This window comes from Eleutherodactylus coqui, chromosome 8 (genome assembly GCF_035609145.1).
Source record: "Eleutherodactylus coqui strain aEleCoq1 chromosome 8, aEleCoq1.hap1, whole genome shotgun sequence".
Taxonomy (NCBI): domain Eukaryota; kingdom Metazoa; phylum Chordata; class Amphibia; order Anura; family Eleutherodactylidae; genus Eleutherodactylus; species Eleutherodactylus coqui.
In genome coordinates, this window is record NC_089844.1 from 26,393,294 (window position 1) to 26,409,419 (window position 16,126).

The window sequence follows — 16,126 nt, forward strand, 5'->3', positions numbered from 1 at the left end:
ACAAAATGCGAAGTGAGCGACTATCAACTGCCATCAATATTCGGTGTGACGCCCTTCACCCTCAGAGCAGCATCAGCTCTTCTCAGTACACAGGTTCAGTCAGGGATGTTGTAGGACTGCAGGTCTTACTAATTATACCAAACAAGTGATATTAATCAGCATTTTTATAGGTAGGTTGAAACTGAAACCGCCGTGTAGGAAGCCTAAAACTGGGTAATAAACAGCCAAACTGCTACAAAAGGGATGTTGTGGAAGACAGTTCCAAGTCCCAGAAAATTGGAGGAGGGCAAATGTGAGAGAGGTCTCCTGCAGACAACCAGGTCGGATGGGAGCCATGCGCCTGCAGTGACCACCACGGCTCACCTGCTCCGGCGTCTCCGTCACTCTGCTATGTGCAGGCTACCGCGCAGCCGGCACATACGCAGAGCAGAGCCGGCACGTCAGTTGGTACAATAATGACGGTGGAGAGGAATACAATAATGAGTGTCTGCAGGCAGCAGTGAAGCATGGTGAAGAGCGGCACAATAATGAGTGTCTGCAGGCAGCAGTGAAGCATGGTGAAGAGCAGCACAATAATGAGTGTCTGCAGGCAGCAGTGAAGCATGGTGAAGAGCAGCACAATAATGAGTGTCTGCAGGCAGCAGTGAAGCATGGTGAAGAGCAGCACAATAATGAGTGTCTGCAGGCAGCAGTGAAGCATGGTGGAGAGCGGCACAATAATGAGTGTCTGCAGGCAGCAGTGAAGCATGGTGGAGAGCGGCACAATAATGAGTGTCTGCAGGCAGCAGTGAAGCATGGTGGAGAGCGGCAGAATAATGAGTGTCTGCAGGCAGCAGTGAAGCATGGTGAAGAGCGGCACAATAATGAGTGTCTGCAGGCAGCAGTGAAGCATGGTGAAGAGCAGCACAATAATGAGTGTCTGCAGGCAGCAGTGAAGCATGGTGGAGAGCGGCACAATAATGAGTGTCTGCAGGCAGCAGTGAAGCATGGTGGAGAGCGGCACAATAATGAGTGTCTGCAGGCAGCAGTGAAGCATGGTGGAGAGCGGCAGAATAATGAGTGTCTGCAGGCAGCAGTGAAGCACGGTGGAGAGCGGCACAATAATGAGTGTCTGCAGGCAGCAGTGAAGCACGGTGGAGAGCGGCACAATAATGAGTGTCTGCAGGCAGCAGTGAAGCATGGTGGAGAGCGGCACAATAATGAGTGTCTGCAGGCAGCAGTGAAGCATGGTGGAGAGCGGCACAATAATGAGTGTCTGCAGGCAGCAGGGAAGCATGGTGGAGAGCAGTACTATAATGAGTGTCTGAGGGCAGCAGGGAAGCATGGTGGAAATTAGTTACAAATTTGAGGTATTTCAGCTCATGGAGTTGGGTATTTCATCAGAATTAAAGTGGTCTTCAATGCTGAGAAATACAGGCAGATATTTATCCATCATATAATACCATCAGGGAGACGTTTGGTTCCAAATGTATTCCGCTTCAGGACAACCTCCCCCACCAATGTTATTAAGAACTATCTTCAACATAAAGAACATGTGCGCCTGCAAGTGATGATTTGGCCCCGCAGAGCCCTGATCTCAGCATCATCCAGTCTGTCTGGGATTACATGAGAAGACAGAAGGGTTGGAGCGAGCCGACATCCACAGAAGATCTGTGCTTAGTGCTCCAAAATGTGTGGAAAACCTCCCTGCCAAGTTCCTTCAAAAACTGTGTGCAAGTGTCCCTAGAAGAACTGATGCTGCTATGAAGGTAAAGGGCGTCACACCAGATACTGATGGGAGTTACATCCCTCTTTTATTCGTCACTTTCTATTTTGCCAATTGACACAAACTGTTAACCCTTCTATTTCTGAAAACATTCTTATTTGCAGTATTCTTCACACCTGCCTAAGACTTTTGCACAGGACTGCAGATTTCTTGTGAAGGTCCTGCAAGCCGATAACATGACAGACGACTCCACCTCGCAGCCCGCTGTTATTATAAGACGAGTGTCAGCAGCGAGGAAAGAAAAACAGACAGAACTGGTCAGACAGCAGAACCAGTGGGGACACCGAGCGCTGCTCCGAAGGAGGCAACCATACATTATTAAAGGGGCCGGAACACCTAAGGTCCAGCTGATACTAGTGCTGGAGCCTTATTAGAGGAGTGGCTGATACCAGTTGCGTATAGAAGGTTCTCAGCGCTGGTGATATAAGGGGGAGGCTTCTATACTTCTTATCACTCATCCTACTGATTAGATCACCACAAATGGCTGATAATGAGAGCAATAGTTTGTATGAAGTAATTGAGATATAGTAATTATGCAAATGGATGATAACAGGAAATCCAGTGCATTCAACCACTCAGTAAGTTAAAGGAGTTTTCAAAGCAGCATCGGCTGCCAGTGCCGGGATACACCGGGGTTGGAGTGGGAGCCACAGCTCCGACATCTGTGTAGTGGCCGGCGCTTGTAATTGCAGCCTGGGGTCCCACTGATTCCATGAGCGCTGGCCATTACACAGCTGTGACTTCTGCCCCAACTCTGGTGTATCCCACCACTGGCAGCCAGCACTGTCTGGAAAACCCCTTTAGGGTACCTTTACTCAAAGACTGGTATGGGGCGACTGCCAGTGCGGGGACACGCAGCCCCCAACAGTGCGCCGAGAGAAGTCACTCCGCTGCCGCGGGCTGTTCTGTTTGTTGACTAAAAGTTGAGTAAAAAATACGGAAGCCCAAGTAAGTCAATGGAGTTTATTCTGTCCGTAATACGCAACGTAAATACGCCCTACAGCACATGAGCGACAGTCGCTGGTACGGCGGTTGGGGGGCTCGTGCCCCCAAAGAACACACCATACAATACATGAACTGCACTTGGTCCCCACGGTCCTCCTCCTGGGAGGACTGAGCAATACATCACATTTTTGTGCCATTCAGGGTCTATACCAAGTTGGGCGTCTCTGTAAGGGCCGCCATTACAAGACCAAACAAAGGGGAACCGTCCCTTTAAATGTAAGACTCACCGGCAGATCCACGCTGACGTCACTCCCGTCCAGAAGAGAAACGCGACATGTGATGATCGACCTGGCGTCACCAGCAGCGGGTATGTGGGTGACCGCCCTCTGGGCTTCCCGAAGACGTTCCTTCTCTGCATAGCGGCGCATGGACCGGCGCCCAAGCGTGCGCCGGAAAAAACTCAACATCTTTTGGCTGCAGAAAACAAAAATAAAGGAAAAAAAAAAAAACTTAATTACGATAAGAAAAATAAAAAGTAATAAATAAACAATAAAAGTTTCTTCATGGGTTCCCAGCGATACGATCGGCGCCGCGGACGAGTCAGGACTGAGGAGGCGACGAGCGCGGGACCCGTCATTAGAGATGTGACGTGGCCGCTGTCTGTCGAGAGATCTGCAGAAACTGGTGACTCATCCGCAGACAAACTGGTTTCACCGAGTCGAATCTGACAGTCAGAGCCGGGTGCCTCAACACGAAACATGGCGTCATCACCAACCGCGCAGCTGAAGGACACCAGGAGGGGGCGACACGGGGAGATAAACATGGACACGTGATGCCAGCCTCACAGGGTGATCGTGGGAAGTCCCGACCATTACCTGCTCCAGGGTGCGTTCACATCAGGATGTTCGGTCGCAGGTTCCATCGCAGAAGATGCTGCATAAAACACTTTCTTCCACCCCAAAACCAGGAAGCTGAGCAGAAAACAGGGGGAACCCCATTATAGTTAATAGGGTCCACCTGGTTCTGTTCTGTCTCTGCATGGAACAGTTTGGCCGCAGGGATTCCCCTTTCCTGCTCCCTGAACAGAGCAGGAAAGGGGAATCCCTAGCACAGATGTGAAAGCACCCCAAGGGTGGCAATACACAGGATGACTGTGGGGCGCAGAAGAGCCCAGCGGTCGTCCCAATGACCATTGCTCCTCTGTGACGATAGTCGTTCAGAGATGGGAGGTGGAGCGCGGAGGAGATCTCTTCCGGTGGCTCACCTCCATTCACGGTGAACAGGGGGAGGAGCAGCAAAAACACTTCTCATTGAAAAGAGATAGGAATTCAGACCGTAAGCGCCGCCGGACAGACGCCGTGCAGAATGCGATGCCACCGCACGTGACCGAGCCCACACGGCCTCACACGCTCTGCGCCACATTTATCGTGTGTTTTTAGACACCAACATTTTTTCTTACTTTGGCGCCTGAATTGCACCAAAAGTTGTGCCAAAGTTTTGTGTAACCTAAAGCAACCAACGGGTCTAAATGGAGAGCAGATGCCCTTAAAGTGCGACAGTTAGCATTCAGTGACAAGGCCGGCGCGGTGTAAGACGGTCGGGTCTAACATCGCGCTCAGACTGTTCAGTATCAGCAATAAGTGCCGCTGCCGTGATATTTAGTCGCGGCCCAGAGAGTCCTGATAGCTCTGCTGACCCGGAAACACCAAGTCAGGAACGAGCCGCGATACAGCGAACATGAAGATAACGCCATAATACACGACTAGTCCACAGACTATATACACAAGGAGACAGGCGGACTACAACCCCCAGCAGGCGTCACAGTGATGCTTCTATGGCCTAATATGCTGAACAGACTTATCCAATCCGGAGAGGTTCAGTTTTAGGGATTCACCCCCACAGAGCTTAGGGGTGCAGAGGTAGCGGTCAGACTCGAGTCCTCGGGAGCCAACTGCTCTATCAGTGGCATATAGCCGGTGAGGGTACAGATTATGTACTGAGGCTCCGGAGCTTCATGTTACACCTCTGGAAACCCCTGTGATTAAGTGAAGGCAATCTACTGCTCTCTGTTATCAGCCCTTCCCCTGAAGATACCTCTAAATACGGTCTGCTAGTTGCCTAAACTGTATGAAGAGATTATGGGTGCCGGGTCGGCTCTTGTAGACGCGGCCCCAACAGAACGCAGAGCGAGAAGTCAGCGTATTCTGCTTCAGCTCACTGAAAAGACTGCGAAGCGACTCCAGTTTATCACGAACGGGCCGACTGCGCCGCCTCCATTATCCATCAGACTATCGCTCCCGCGTGGAAGCGCAGTTCGATCATTGGGATGGCTGTCGGGCCGTCATACAAAAGTGGTCGCTATGCAACAGGCAGTGACAAGTATTACCTGAAGAGTCATTGAAGTCTATGAACAGCAGTTTACATGATTTTACACAAAACGATTGTTAACTTGCTCAATTTCACAATCACTGAATGAAGTGTTGGAAGCATTTACAGGCACTGCAATACCATACGACGACTAGATGGGGGTGCGAGGGTCTTTGACTGAAGCACATTTGAAATTTCAACCCTCCCTAACAAACCAACATTGCTTGCGGACCCCCAATCATGTATCAATAGTCATTGTGGAAAAAACAGAAAAAAAAAAAAAACACAACAGAACATCGCATCCCTCGGAGGCTCCTTATGTGTAGTGACCTCTTCTTCCGCTTGTAGAGCTTGTTGACCACTAGACGTCTCTACGACACAGAGAAGAGATTTCACCCCGTTACCAGAGTCTGAGAGGGGCGCATTATTGGGATGTGAGAAGCTGGACGGTCGTATTGATTAATTGTCCCCACCGGGCCATTCTGACCAGACTGTTAGGAGGTGTTGGGACCAGTAGATGTGTGAGGGCACACAAGGTGACTGGGCTCAGGACCCCCAACAGACCACCAGTAGAGAGGAGCATCTGACCAGACTATTAGGAGGTATTGGGACCAGTGGATGTGTGAGGGCACACAAGGTGACCGGGCTCAGGACCCCCAACAGACCACCAGTAGAGAGGAGCGTCTGACCAGACTATTAGGAGGTGTTGGGACCAGTGGATGGGGGCACACAAGGTGACCGGGCTCAGGACGCCCCCTACAGACCACCAGCAGAGAGGAACGTCTGACCAGACTGTTAAGGGGTGTTGGGACCAGTGGATGGGGGCACACAAGGTGACTGGGCTTAGGACACCCGCTACAGGCCACCAGTAGAGAGGAGTGTCTGTCCAGACTGTTAAGGGGTGTTGGGACCAGTGGATGTGTGAGGGCACACAAGGTGACCGGGCTCAGGACGCCCCCTACAGACCACCAGTAGAGAGGAGCTTCTGTCCAGACTGTTAAGGGGTGTTGGGACCAGTGGATGGGGGCACACAAGGTGACTGGGCTTAGGACACCCGCTACAGGCCACCAGTAGAGAGGAGCATCTTACCAGGCTGTTAGGTGGTGTTGGGACCAGTGGATGTGTGACGGCACACAAGGTGACCAGGCTTAGGACCCCCTAAAGACCACCAGTAGAGAGGAGCATCTGACCAGACTGTTAGGAGGTGTTGGGACCAGTGGATGTGTGAGGGCACACAAGGTGACTGGGCTCAGGACGCCCCCTAAAGACCACCAGTAGAGAGGAGCATCTGACCAGACTGTTAGGAGGTGTTGGGACCAGTGGATGTGTGAGGGCACACAAGGTGACTGGGCTCAGGACGCCCCCTAAAGGCCACCAGTAGAGAGGAGCATCTGACCAGACTGTTAGGAGGTGTTGGGACCAGTGGATGTGTGAGGGCACACAAGGTGACCAGGCTCAGGACGCCCCCTATAGACCACCAGTAGAGAGAAGCATCTTACCAGGCTGTTAGGTGGTGTTGGGACCAGTGGATGTGTGAGGGCACACAAGGTGACAGGGCTCAGGGCGCCCCCTACAGGTCACCAGTAGAGAGGAACGTCTGACCAGACTGTTAGGGGGTGTTGGGACCAGTGGATGGGGGCACACAAGGTGACTGGGCTTAGGACGCCCCCTACAGGCCACCAGTAGAGAGGAGTGTCTGTCCAGACTGTTAAGGGGTGTTGGGACCAGTGGATGTGTGAGGGCACACAAGGTGACCGGGCTCAGGACGCCCCCTACAGACCACCAGTAAAGAGGAGCTTCTGTCCAGACTGTTAAGGGGTGTTGGGACCAGTGGATGGGGGCACACAAGGTGACTGGGCTTAGGACACCCGCTACAGGCCACCAGTAGAGAGGAGCATCTTACCAGGCTGTTAGGTGGTGTTGGGACCAGTGGATGTGTGAGGGCACACAAGGTGACCGGACTCAGGACCCCCGACAGACCACCAGTAGAGAGGAGCATCTGACCAGACTGTTAAGAGGTGTTGGGACCAGTGGATGTGTGAGGCCACACAAGGTGACCGGGCTCAGGGCGCCCCCTAAAGGCCACCAGTAGAGAGGAGCGTCTGACCAGACTATTAGGGGGTGTTGGGACCAGTGGATGTGTGAGGGCACACAAGGTGACCGGGCTCAGGACGCCCCCTACAGACCACCAGTAGAGAGGATCGTCCGACCAGACTATTAGGGGGTGTTGGGACCAGTGGATGTGTGAGGGCACACAAGGTGACCGGGCTCAGGACGCCCCCTACAGACCACCAGTAGAGAGGATCGTCTGACCAGACTGTTAGGGGGTGTTGGGACCAGTGGATGTGTGGCGGCACCAATGAGCGTTAAGCGCAACAGCAAAGTGTTTATTATTAAAAGGCAGGAGCCAATTGTTGGGTTGGAGCCGCAGGTGAAGCAGCGCAGCTCCCTGTGATCTGATTGGCCGCGATGACCCGTTTACATCATATGATAATCAACCAGCGACTATTTTCAGGTGAGCCGAAACTGGTGAACGAATTCCTCCTTCTCACCCAGTTGGTGGCGGGTTCACACCGACCACTGGCACTGCCACTTGCTCTATCGAGCGACTATTTGGACAGTAGTGAGCTGCACATCCCCCATCAGCCCCTACAAGGGGACTATCACTCCCAGCGGACTGGTGCAAGCCATCACCCCCCGACCTGCTGCTACAACCGGACGGGACTGATGTCTCCGGAAGGGATAGAGGCAGCTTACAGCCCAGTGGTCTCCGCCACTTATGAAACTACAACTCCCAGCATGCACTAGGCAAAACCTAACCCTGCTATACCCACCGTGCCAGGGCTCTATCATATATACAGTGCAGACTGCGGGCAGTGCCAGGGCTCTATCATCTAGGCCAGGCACAACCCGCTGCTTGCCACCCATGCGGCAAGTACGCAATGACACTGCATGTGTGCCACCAATTGCCATGCACCATATTGGCATATATGTGTGTAATCCAGGACTGCGGGCAGTGCCAGGGCACACGGACGGCCACCCCAGGATCTCCGGCAATCAGCGGGTCCACCAGTTTCACCCTGGAAGAAGCCATACAGCATATAATTCGTCCTCACCCTGAGTCACCCCCCCAATCACAAAACCCCCTGAATGTGATAATCCGTGAGCTGTAAGACAAAGGAGACATCTGAGCGACCCGCGAACTAGAAGGCGAAAGCGAAAATCAGGAAGCAGCGCCGGCGAGATCAGTCATGTACAGAAACGTCTCGAAGACACGGGATATAAAGCAGCGATCCCGGCAGTCTAACATGCCATTGGAGAACTACTACACTCAGCCGCTCTCCTACCTGACAGGCTGATAACAGGGAGCAATAGATTGTAGCGCTGCAGGTATAGTGGCCTATCCACAGGACAGGGGTGACCTGCTGATCCGTGGGGTCCGCTCACCGGTGAAGGGGGTCCTCCGCTCCGCTGCCTCCGCCCCCAGGCTATCCCGAGGACAGGGACCCTTAGCGCTCCCTCACACCGGCGTACGTGTATAACGCAGCGGTTTACCGCTGTGTGAGCCGGCACGGATGCGTCGCCGCGCAGGACAGCCCACCTCATGCACGCCTTTTGCGCAGTCTTCCGCTCGGCGATGTTGCGTATATGTAATTACGCATGTACAGCGTTTATTACACGCCCGAACAGTGGGCTCCATCGCCCGTAGTATGCGGTAAAATACAACAACGCGCTGCGCTATTTTTTTTTACTTGCGTATTATATGTAATAAAAAAAACGCTACTGCAAGCGGATCAGCGCAGACCGCCACACTTACATCGACTCCATTCTGCGCACGATGACATCACGCTCGTGTGAAACCCGTTAGACAGATATTACATCTGCGATATTCTATGCGAATGCGTTTTGCGAGAAAACCTCGTACGGCGCTGCACTCCCTCCCAAAACCTAACAAGCATCGCGCCCCATCGGCGTACGTGCGAGCACCACGCTCAGGGGGGGTTTCTTCGCGCTCCCGTAGAATGGCCCACAAACGGGACGCACGACAACTTTCTATCTTGCAGCGTCGCGCTGAGAGAATTCGCACTCGTAAGCAGATATTTAGCGGACCGGCCGCTCTTTTTCTCTGAATTTCGCAATGCGCAGAAACCACACGAAAAAAAAGATCGTATTAGACGCCCCCGCGCTACTTTCCCCGCAGACAGAATTGCGCCTCTGATCACAGTTAAATCCGCAGCTGCGCAATACCACACCAGATTCTGCAGGTCTAACGACGGCGCCAACGAGCGAGCGTGACCGCTGAACTCAATGGGCGCTTACCCTGCGTGTTACCCGCGCAAATGTCTGCGTGAAACCGTCATAAGCCTGCGAGAGCCCGCCTACTTATCAGGGACACAAACCAACGTCTGCGCCCGTGGATGGCGCCCGCTGGGAGAGAACGCGCTTCATACGGTCTGACCGCAACAGCGGATGCCACAATCCTACAGTCCACCACCGGCGATACGTAACGGCGCGGCGGACCTCAGGACGGATAATTACTACCACCGAGGCGCCTAATCACGTAAAACCGCCTTCCGTCTCTCACTGCGGCAGAAAGTGTCACCGCGAAGACGACAAATAAGGAGCTGGTTACCCGGCGCCATAAACCATTCGCACGAGCGACAGCAGAGTCCGCATGTCGGCCCGTTTATACAGACGGATCACAAGTCGCTTACATTCGCCACAGCACCAGACGACCGCGGTCCGCACGCAACGACAGGCGAATGATTATTTTCACGCTTGCGTACAGCGAACGCCCCGCTGCCGACCGCGGTCACACCGCACGATTATCAGTCAGACGCGCAAGATTTTTTCGTACGATCAGCGTTCCACGTAAAACGACGTCACATGACCAGAGAGAAGGAGACGTACGGAGAGACGAGAGGAACCCCCAGACATCGGCAGATCTGATCGGCCCGACGACTAGTCGGTCTGCAGCACTGTCAGCGATCCCCCCCGGGGAGCGTCACCCACCGCCAGCAGCACCTACCTCTCCGCTCCGGTAGGTGATCGTCCTCTCGCTCCTCACATCTCCCAGGAAATGGCGTCTGGAGCGGCGGGCCGGAGCTCGGCTCTTAAAGCGGCGACGCCAGCGGTGGGGTCCACAGAGGGAAGGGGGGGCACAGAGAGCCGGAGCTCGGGGCTCGTTCACACCAGTGCTGCACACAGACGCCATGTTTAGCCGCTGCGACCGGTTTGTCGTTTGCAGACGCGCCGCGTGTTCGCAAATCAACAGCCGTTGATTTCAATACGCACGATCGCACCGGAAAAAAATGCAAACGAAGCCATTGGGTCGTATGCACTACGTATAATGCGCAAAAATATCTGTATGCGAGGGCGGCTTCACACGAACGTGCGCACAAATATGCTATTTACGCAAAAAAACAAGGTTGCTGAATTGATTTGCGCGCGTCTGCACATAGCGCGGTATGTTTTGCGCAGGCACGGCCAGTTCATACATAGACGCGGCGCACCCCTTCCATGCATTAAGGGCGGCTTCATATGAGTGTAAGCGCAAAAGCGCTCGCTCCTGCACAACATATTTGGACTGTGAACGAAAGTCTTTCGCGCACGTGCAGAACTAGTCATGTGCACATTGGCGCAGCGCCGCTGGCTTACACGGCCGCGGAGCATCACCCCACCCTGATTTAAATGGCTATAGAGGTGCCGGTGTTCACGGGTGTGCAGTGTTTTGCGTGTTCCCACGGTACACATGTAAGCATTTGCGCTCCCCCATAGACTCCTGTGGGAACTTTTGGCGCACAACTGCTGTTTTCGTGCGAGCGAAATGTGGTGAGAATGAACCACGGATGAAGGTTTCTTCACACGGCCATATTTGCGCCTATTTTTGCGCGTGTTAAAAAAACGCACACAATGTACAAAGAATAGAACCCAATGATTTCAATAGGTTCGTTCTCATGAACGTGTTTTGCGCGCTTATTTCGTGCACGCGCAAAAAATAGGCGCTGCTCTTATTTTCCAGCATATTTGCGCACCGAGGGTCCATATAGAAGTCATTGGGAGGCGCGCAAATACGCACGCAATACGCTGCACAATTCCGTGAAAATAAACCGCAGCTGGACCTCTTCAGGCTAAATAGTCTTGTATTCCATGGATGGGGTTTGTCGCGGGTGTGAACTGCCCTGCGTGCGCAAAAAAGTGCAGTACTATGCGCCGAGACACACACAAATCAACCGCCTTCATAGCGCAAATACGTTGCGCCAAAGTGAGCGTATTTCTGCTCTTGTGCAGCCGCTCTTAGGCTTTCGAGGTCCGGCCATCCTCCTTTCCCTGCGGTTTTACGCCGTGTTTCACGCTTCCCCTTGCGTATTTGCGCACCTCCAGTAGACTTTCATGGGGGTCTCTACTGCGCAAAAAACATACAAATAGCGCGGGTCCTATTTTTTTCCATTAGCGTGAAATAGCTGTGTAACGTGCACTGATGAGGACGAATCCGTCGCCATCCGTGGGTTCTCCTCTCCACACGTTGCGCGCGTATATTTTGCTGCGTACAAATGAACGTGGCTTGCAGCGCAAATAATATAGTAAAATACGCCAATACGCGTACAAAAAAAAAGTTGCGCACATTTGTAATATGCTCGTGTGACGCCGGCCATAGGGCTTAAACCCACGACGGTAATTTTGGATCGTTTTGCGGGCGTGATAATCACGGTTGCAAAACGTGACAAAACAAACCATTGATTCTCACGCGATATTATTACGGCTCGCGCTATCGTTCTCGCGCACAGTTTTTATCCGTGCGAGAAAAGACCGAGCGGGACCGATCTTCCTTTTTTTTTTTTTACATTAGCAATAGCGCACAATGGGAAATGCAAAAAAAAACAAACCTTTTCACTGGTTTGTGCGCAATTATGCTCCGTAGCGGCGAGCGTGTTCGCACATGTGCCGTGTGAAGAAGCCCTGAGACCGTAGAGCTTATTAGATTGGTTGTTGCTTATTTCCCGTATCATTAACGCCTTTGCACACGGGCGTTTTCATTTCCATTTTGATTCGCCGCGGGAACGCCACAACGGACAGAAAACGTTTCCAGCCGCAGAAATGTACTGAAGCGGAAGATCTTCACTTCCAATCAGTTTCTGTATTTTCCGTTTTTTCACACGGGATCACAAACGCCGACCGCCGCGCTTTTGTTTCCAGCTTCGGACTTCAGATAAATCCTTTTTTTCTTGTAGTCAATGGAGGCGGATGGAACAGGAAGACAAGCTGTGCGGAGATGGTGGCTCAGTGGTTAGCACTCTTACCTTGCTGTGATGGGGTTGTAGGCTCAAGTCTCATCAACTGAAAGTCTCCCTACAGACATCACTCTTGAACCTCCAACTGCAGCACTGCAAGGGCGCAGCGCCAACCACTGAGCCACCGTGCTTCAGACGAATAACCACATAGGGGCTCATTTACTATTCTATATGCGACAGTGTCCGGTCCGCCGACGCCCCGCGGGTTTGTGACTAATGGCGTATTTACAAATGCATAAAAAATGCACAAAATTCCATTGACTTTGTGAGTAAATACGCAGCGAATAAACGTGTTTCCTGCGAATTTACTCACTCCCGCTGATTTTAATGGGCTACTTCAGTGCATAAGGCCGCCTGCACACGGCTGTTTTTGCATTGCGGAATCCGGGGCTGGCGTCCGCCCCCAGATTCTGCAGCAATTTCATGTCCACGAGCAGAAATCGATTGCGATTTTCCATCACGGAGGCGGCTCAGTAATTAGCGCTGCTGCCTTGGATTGCTGCAGTTGTAGTTTCTAATCTGACCAGGGATACATTGCCCTTGATGAGACTGAACCTCAGACCCCAACACTGCAAGGCAGCAGTGCTAACCACATTCATCGAAGGGCCACCACCACTTAAAGAGCACCTGCACTTTTATGCTGGAGCGCTCGCGTTCCGTCGGCCGTTTTTGGCTTCTCCTGGCAGCTGAAGGCAGCCTCATATAACGCTATATAGGGCCGTCCTCAGCTGCTGGAAGGAAAACAGCCGGCGGAGCGCGAACGCTCCAGCGTAAAAGTGCAGGTGCTCTTTAAATGCTAAAAACGGATGTAAGCGGAAACCTTACAGATAATTCCTTTCATTTTCTGATTGCTGTAAACCTGGATCAGTCAATAAGCCTCGTAGCGCCGGCGCCTCATACGGTATATTATTTATTAGGTCCTTTATGTGTTTTAGATTATTTCTTTGATTATTTTGGTTCCTGTTGCTTATTGTTGACATGGAAGGATCCCGGCCGATCACTCTGATACCACCAGGACGATGTGACTGCAGTGTGTGAACGGCGTCACGAACAGGCGCTCTGTCAGGCTTCCTTCATTTGTAAAAAAAAATGAGAATTCTGTAGGAAAACACCTAAAAACCCCAATCACAGAGTGCGCTGCTTGTGTAACAGTGTGTAAGGTCCATCCAGGTCAGCCTGTTACCCCCAGTGTTGATCCAGAGGAAGGCAAATAAAACCCCAGAGAGGTAGAAGCCAAATTTCCCCATTTTCCCCCCTGGCAATCGGAATAATCCCCGCATCACCGATCCTTCTGAAGTAATTAGTGATTATAACATATAATATTGTATCGCTCAAGAAAGGCACTCCAGAAATATTTGCTATTTACCCTCAGTGAACATCTGGCTGTTGTGTGTTTTTGCCGCTGGGACCCCAGGATCACTAGAACAGGGGTCTCAAGTCCTTTTTTCCATGATTGCAGGAGTGTAAATGGCGCGGAGGTCACATGTGTACAGCTGCTTCATTCATTGTCAATGGGGTGTTGGTTTTGGACATTAAGGGGGTCGTGTCAAGAAGCAGAACCCCTTTGAGAATGGGGGCTTGTGGCAATCAGTGGAGCCATGAGTCCTGCGCTCGGTGTCCCCGGCAAACAGATGATCTTCATGGGGGAAGCCGTGTCCTGCAAGACGTTTCCCTTGCGGCTGCCGGTGCATGTAAATGACCATCCAGTAATACTACAAAGATGGCCGTCCCGCGAGGACAGGGGGTCCGCCAGGACAGGAACGAATCTTGTTGACAGCGACGTCACACAAGCTATGCACAGATACGCTCATCGAGGTTTAAAGAGGTACATCATCAGGGTCTGCTCTGCGCACGTTACTTTCATTCTTGCACACGTAAGGCAGTTCGCATGCGTGACGCACCCTTTCCGTGGAATTCAATGGCTATTTAAGCCTAACGAGCTCCACCTGTCTCTTTTTTCCTATGTTTTGCGCTGTGTCGCACCCCTCTCCTTACGTATTTTCGAACCTGCCCTATACTTCTATGGCATTTTGATAGAGGAGGTCCTATATTTTAGCGCACATGAAATGCGCACGCAAATTGCACTTTTGCGAACGAACCCATTGAACTCAGTAGGTTCTATTCTCCGTGTTTAGCGTGCAGAAATACCTGCGCAAACACAGTGGGGGTGTCTGCCCTGAGTGCATTCTGGGACACAGAGGGGGGTCCTGAGCAAGGGGGGACCCTAAGTTGCGGACTCCGCTCTGTGATGTCCTCTTGGCACAACCCCTTCAAACTCTGCTACACCCGCGCTGCGGCCCCCGCAGATCAGACATTTATCCCCCATCCAGAGAACCGCTCCCCGCGGGATAAACACAATAATCGTTGTATTACCAATAACCACGTTTTGATATGAAATATATAAGTAAGCAGAAAAGACACCGGTCCCCTTTAAGACTCCTTAGAATTGCGCATCGCCGTCAGCTATTGTCCTGTAACATTGGTAATATTTGTAGCAGGTCTGAGTCCAGTTGTATTCAGTGCAGAGAAACTCCTGGAACTCCTACCTGTCTGCGCCTTTAAGCAGGAAACTTATTTCAAGATTTAAAGGGGCAACGCCGCCTCTCACCGCTCCAGTGCTGCAACACAAAGCCAAAATAACTAAGAAATGTGCCTGGTATGTGAAAAAACACCTTTCCATATGGAGTGTCATTGTATACATAATGAGGGGGAGGGGGCCCAGAGCCACAACGCCCAGACACAAGTCCACGCATGGCTAATAATAGCAACCGCCAAGTATATATATATAGAGAGAGAGCGAGATCCTGAGCCCCGCCTGCGCTGTATCTCCAGCCGATAGGTTATCAGCGGGGTCCCTCATTATGAGCAAATAAGGTCTTTAAAAGTATACGCTCCTTTAGGGCCCCTTCACAGGAACGTGTACTGCTCAAAAATTCGTGCATAAGCGCAATCCATTTTCGCCGCGAACGATGCGTCTTCGCCCATATTACGGTACATTTTGCGCTCGCAGGCATGTGCACATGGTACTGGGTCACTCCGGATGTGATTTTAAAGGCTATTTAGCCTAATGACTTCCCAACGTGTTCTTTTTCCTGCAGAATTACGCATTTGCGCACCTCCAATAGACATCTATGAGGACCCCTGGTGTGCAAACGGGCACAAAAATTGAGCATACAAAACCCATTAAAAATCAATGGCTTTTATTCTCTGCGTATTGTGCACGCAAATACACTCATGTGAAGGGGCCCTTCGGGTCTTTTTAGATGAGCCAATCATCTTTTGAACCAGCGTGTGATGTCATCGCTCGCTCTCGTGCCGCCTGTTTATACAGGCAGATACATTGCTGGCTCGTTAAAACGAGAATCGTTCATTCTTTCACATTCAGTGTATAGGAATGACTGAATGAGTGCCGTTACACCGAACAATAAGTGAATGAGCCAGCAACGATTTTTATGCCAGCATAAAATGAATGACCTGCTCAGATGTACAGACAGCGGACAGGATACAAATCCCCAACACACAGCACGACTATAAGATCCCGGGACATTCACATGTGCCACATCTGATGTTGTGTACCTGATCGGGTGTAGTAAATGTTCTGTTGGGGGCCTTTATGTTGGAGAAACAGGACAGAAACTGAAAGCGAGGATGAGATTGCATGACCACACAAAGAGAGACAGAATAGTTGGTGGCTGAGCATTTTTCTAGCCACAGACACATACAACATATGAGAGTTATTATGCTTAAAGGGGTTGTC

General features: G+C 51.7%; 1 protein-coding gene across 2 annotated transcripts in view; it reads right to left on the reverse strand.

The window, feature by feature from the left end:
• Positions 1–10,189, reverse strand: part of EPB41L5 (erythrocyte membrane protein band 4.1 like 5) — a 49,155-nt gene extending 38,966 nt beyond the window's left edge. For both annotated transcript variants that reach the window (XM_066575354.1, XM_066575353.1), the window contains exons 1-2: positions 10,107–10,189; positions 2,998–3,184 (exon numbers count right to left, since the gene is read on the reverse strand). In XM_066575354.1, the coding sequence (XP_066431451.1) occupies positions 2,998–3,177 (180 nt within the window). In that variant the 5' untranslated portion in view covers positions 3,178–3,184; positions 10,107–10,189. The remainder of the gene's footprint in view (positions 1–2,997; positions 3,185–10,106) is intronic.
• Positions 10,190–16,126: the final 5,937 nt, after the last annotated feature.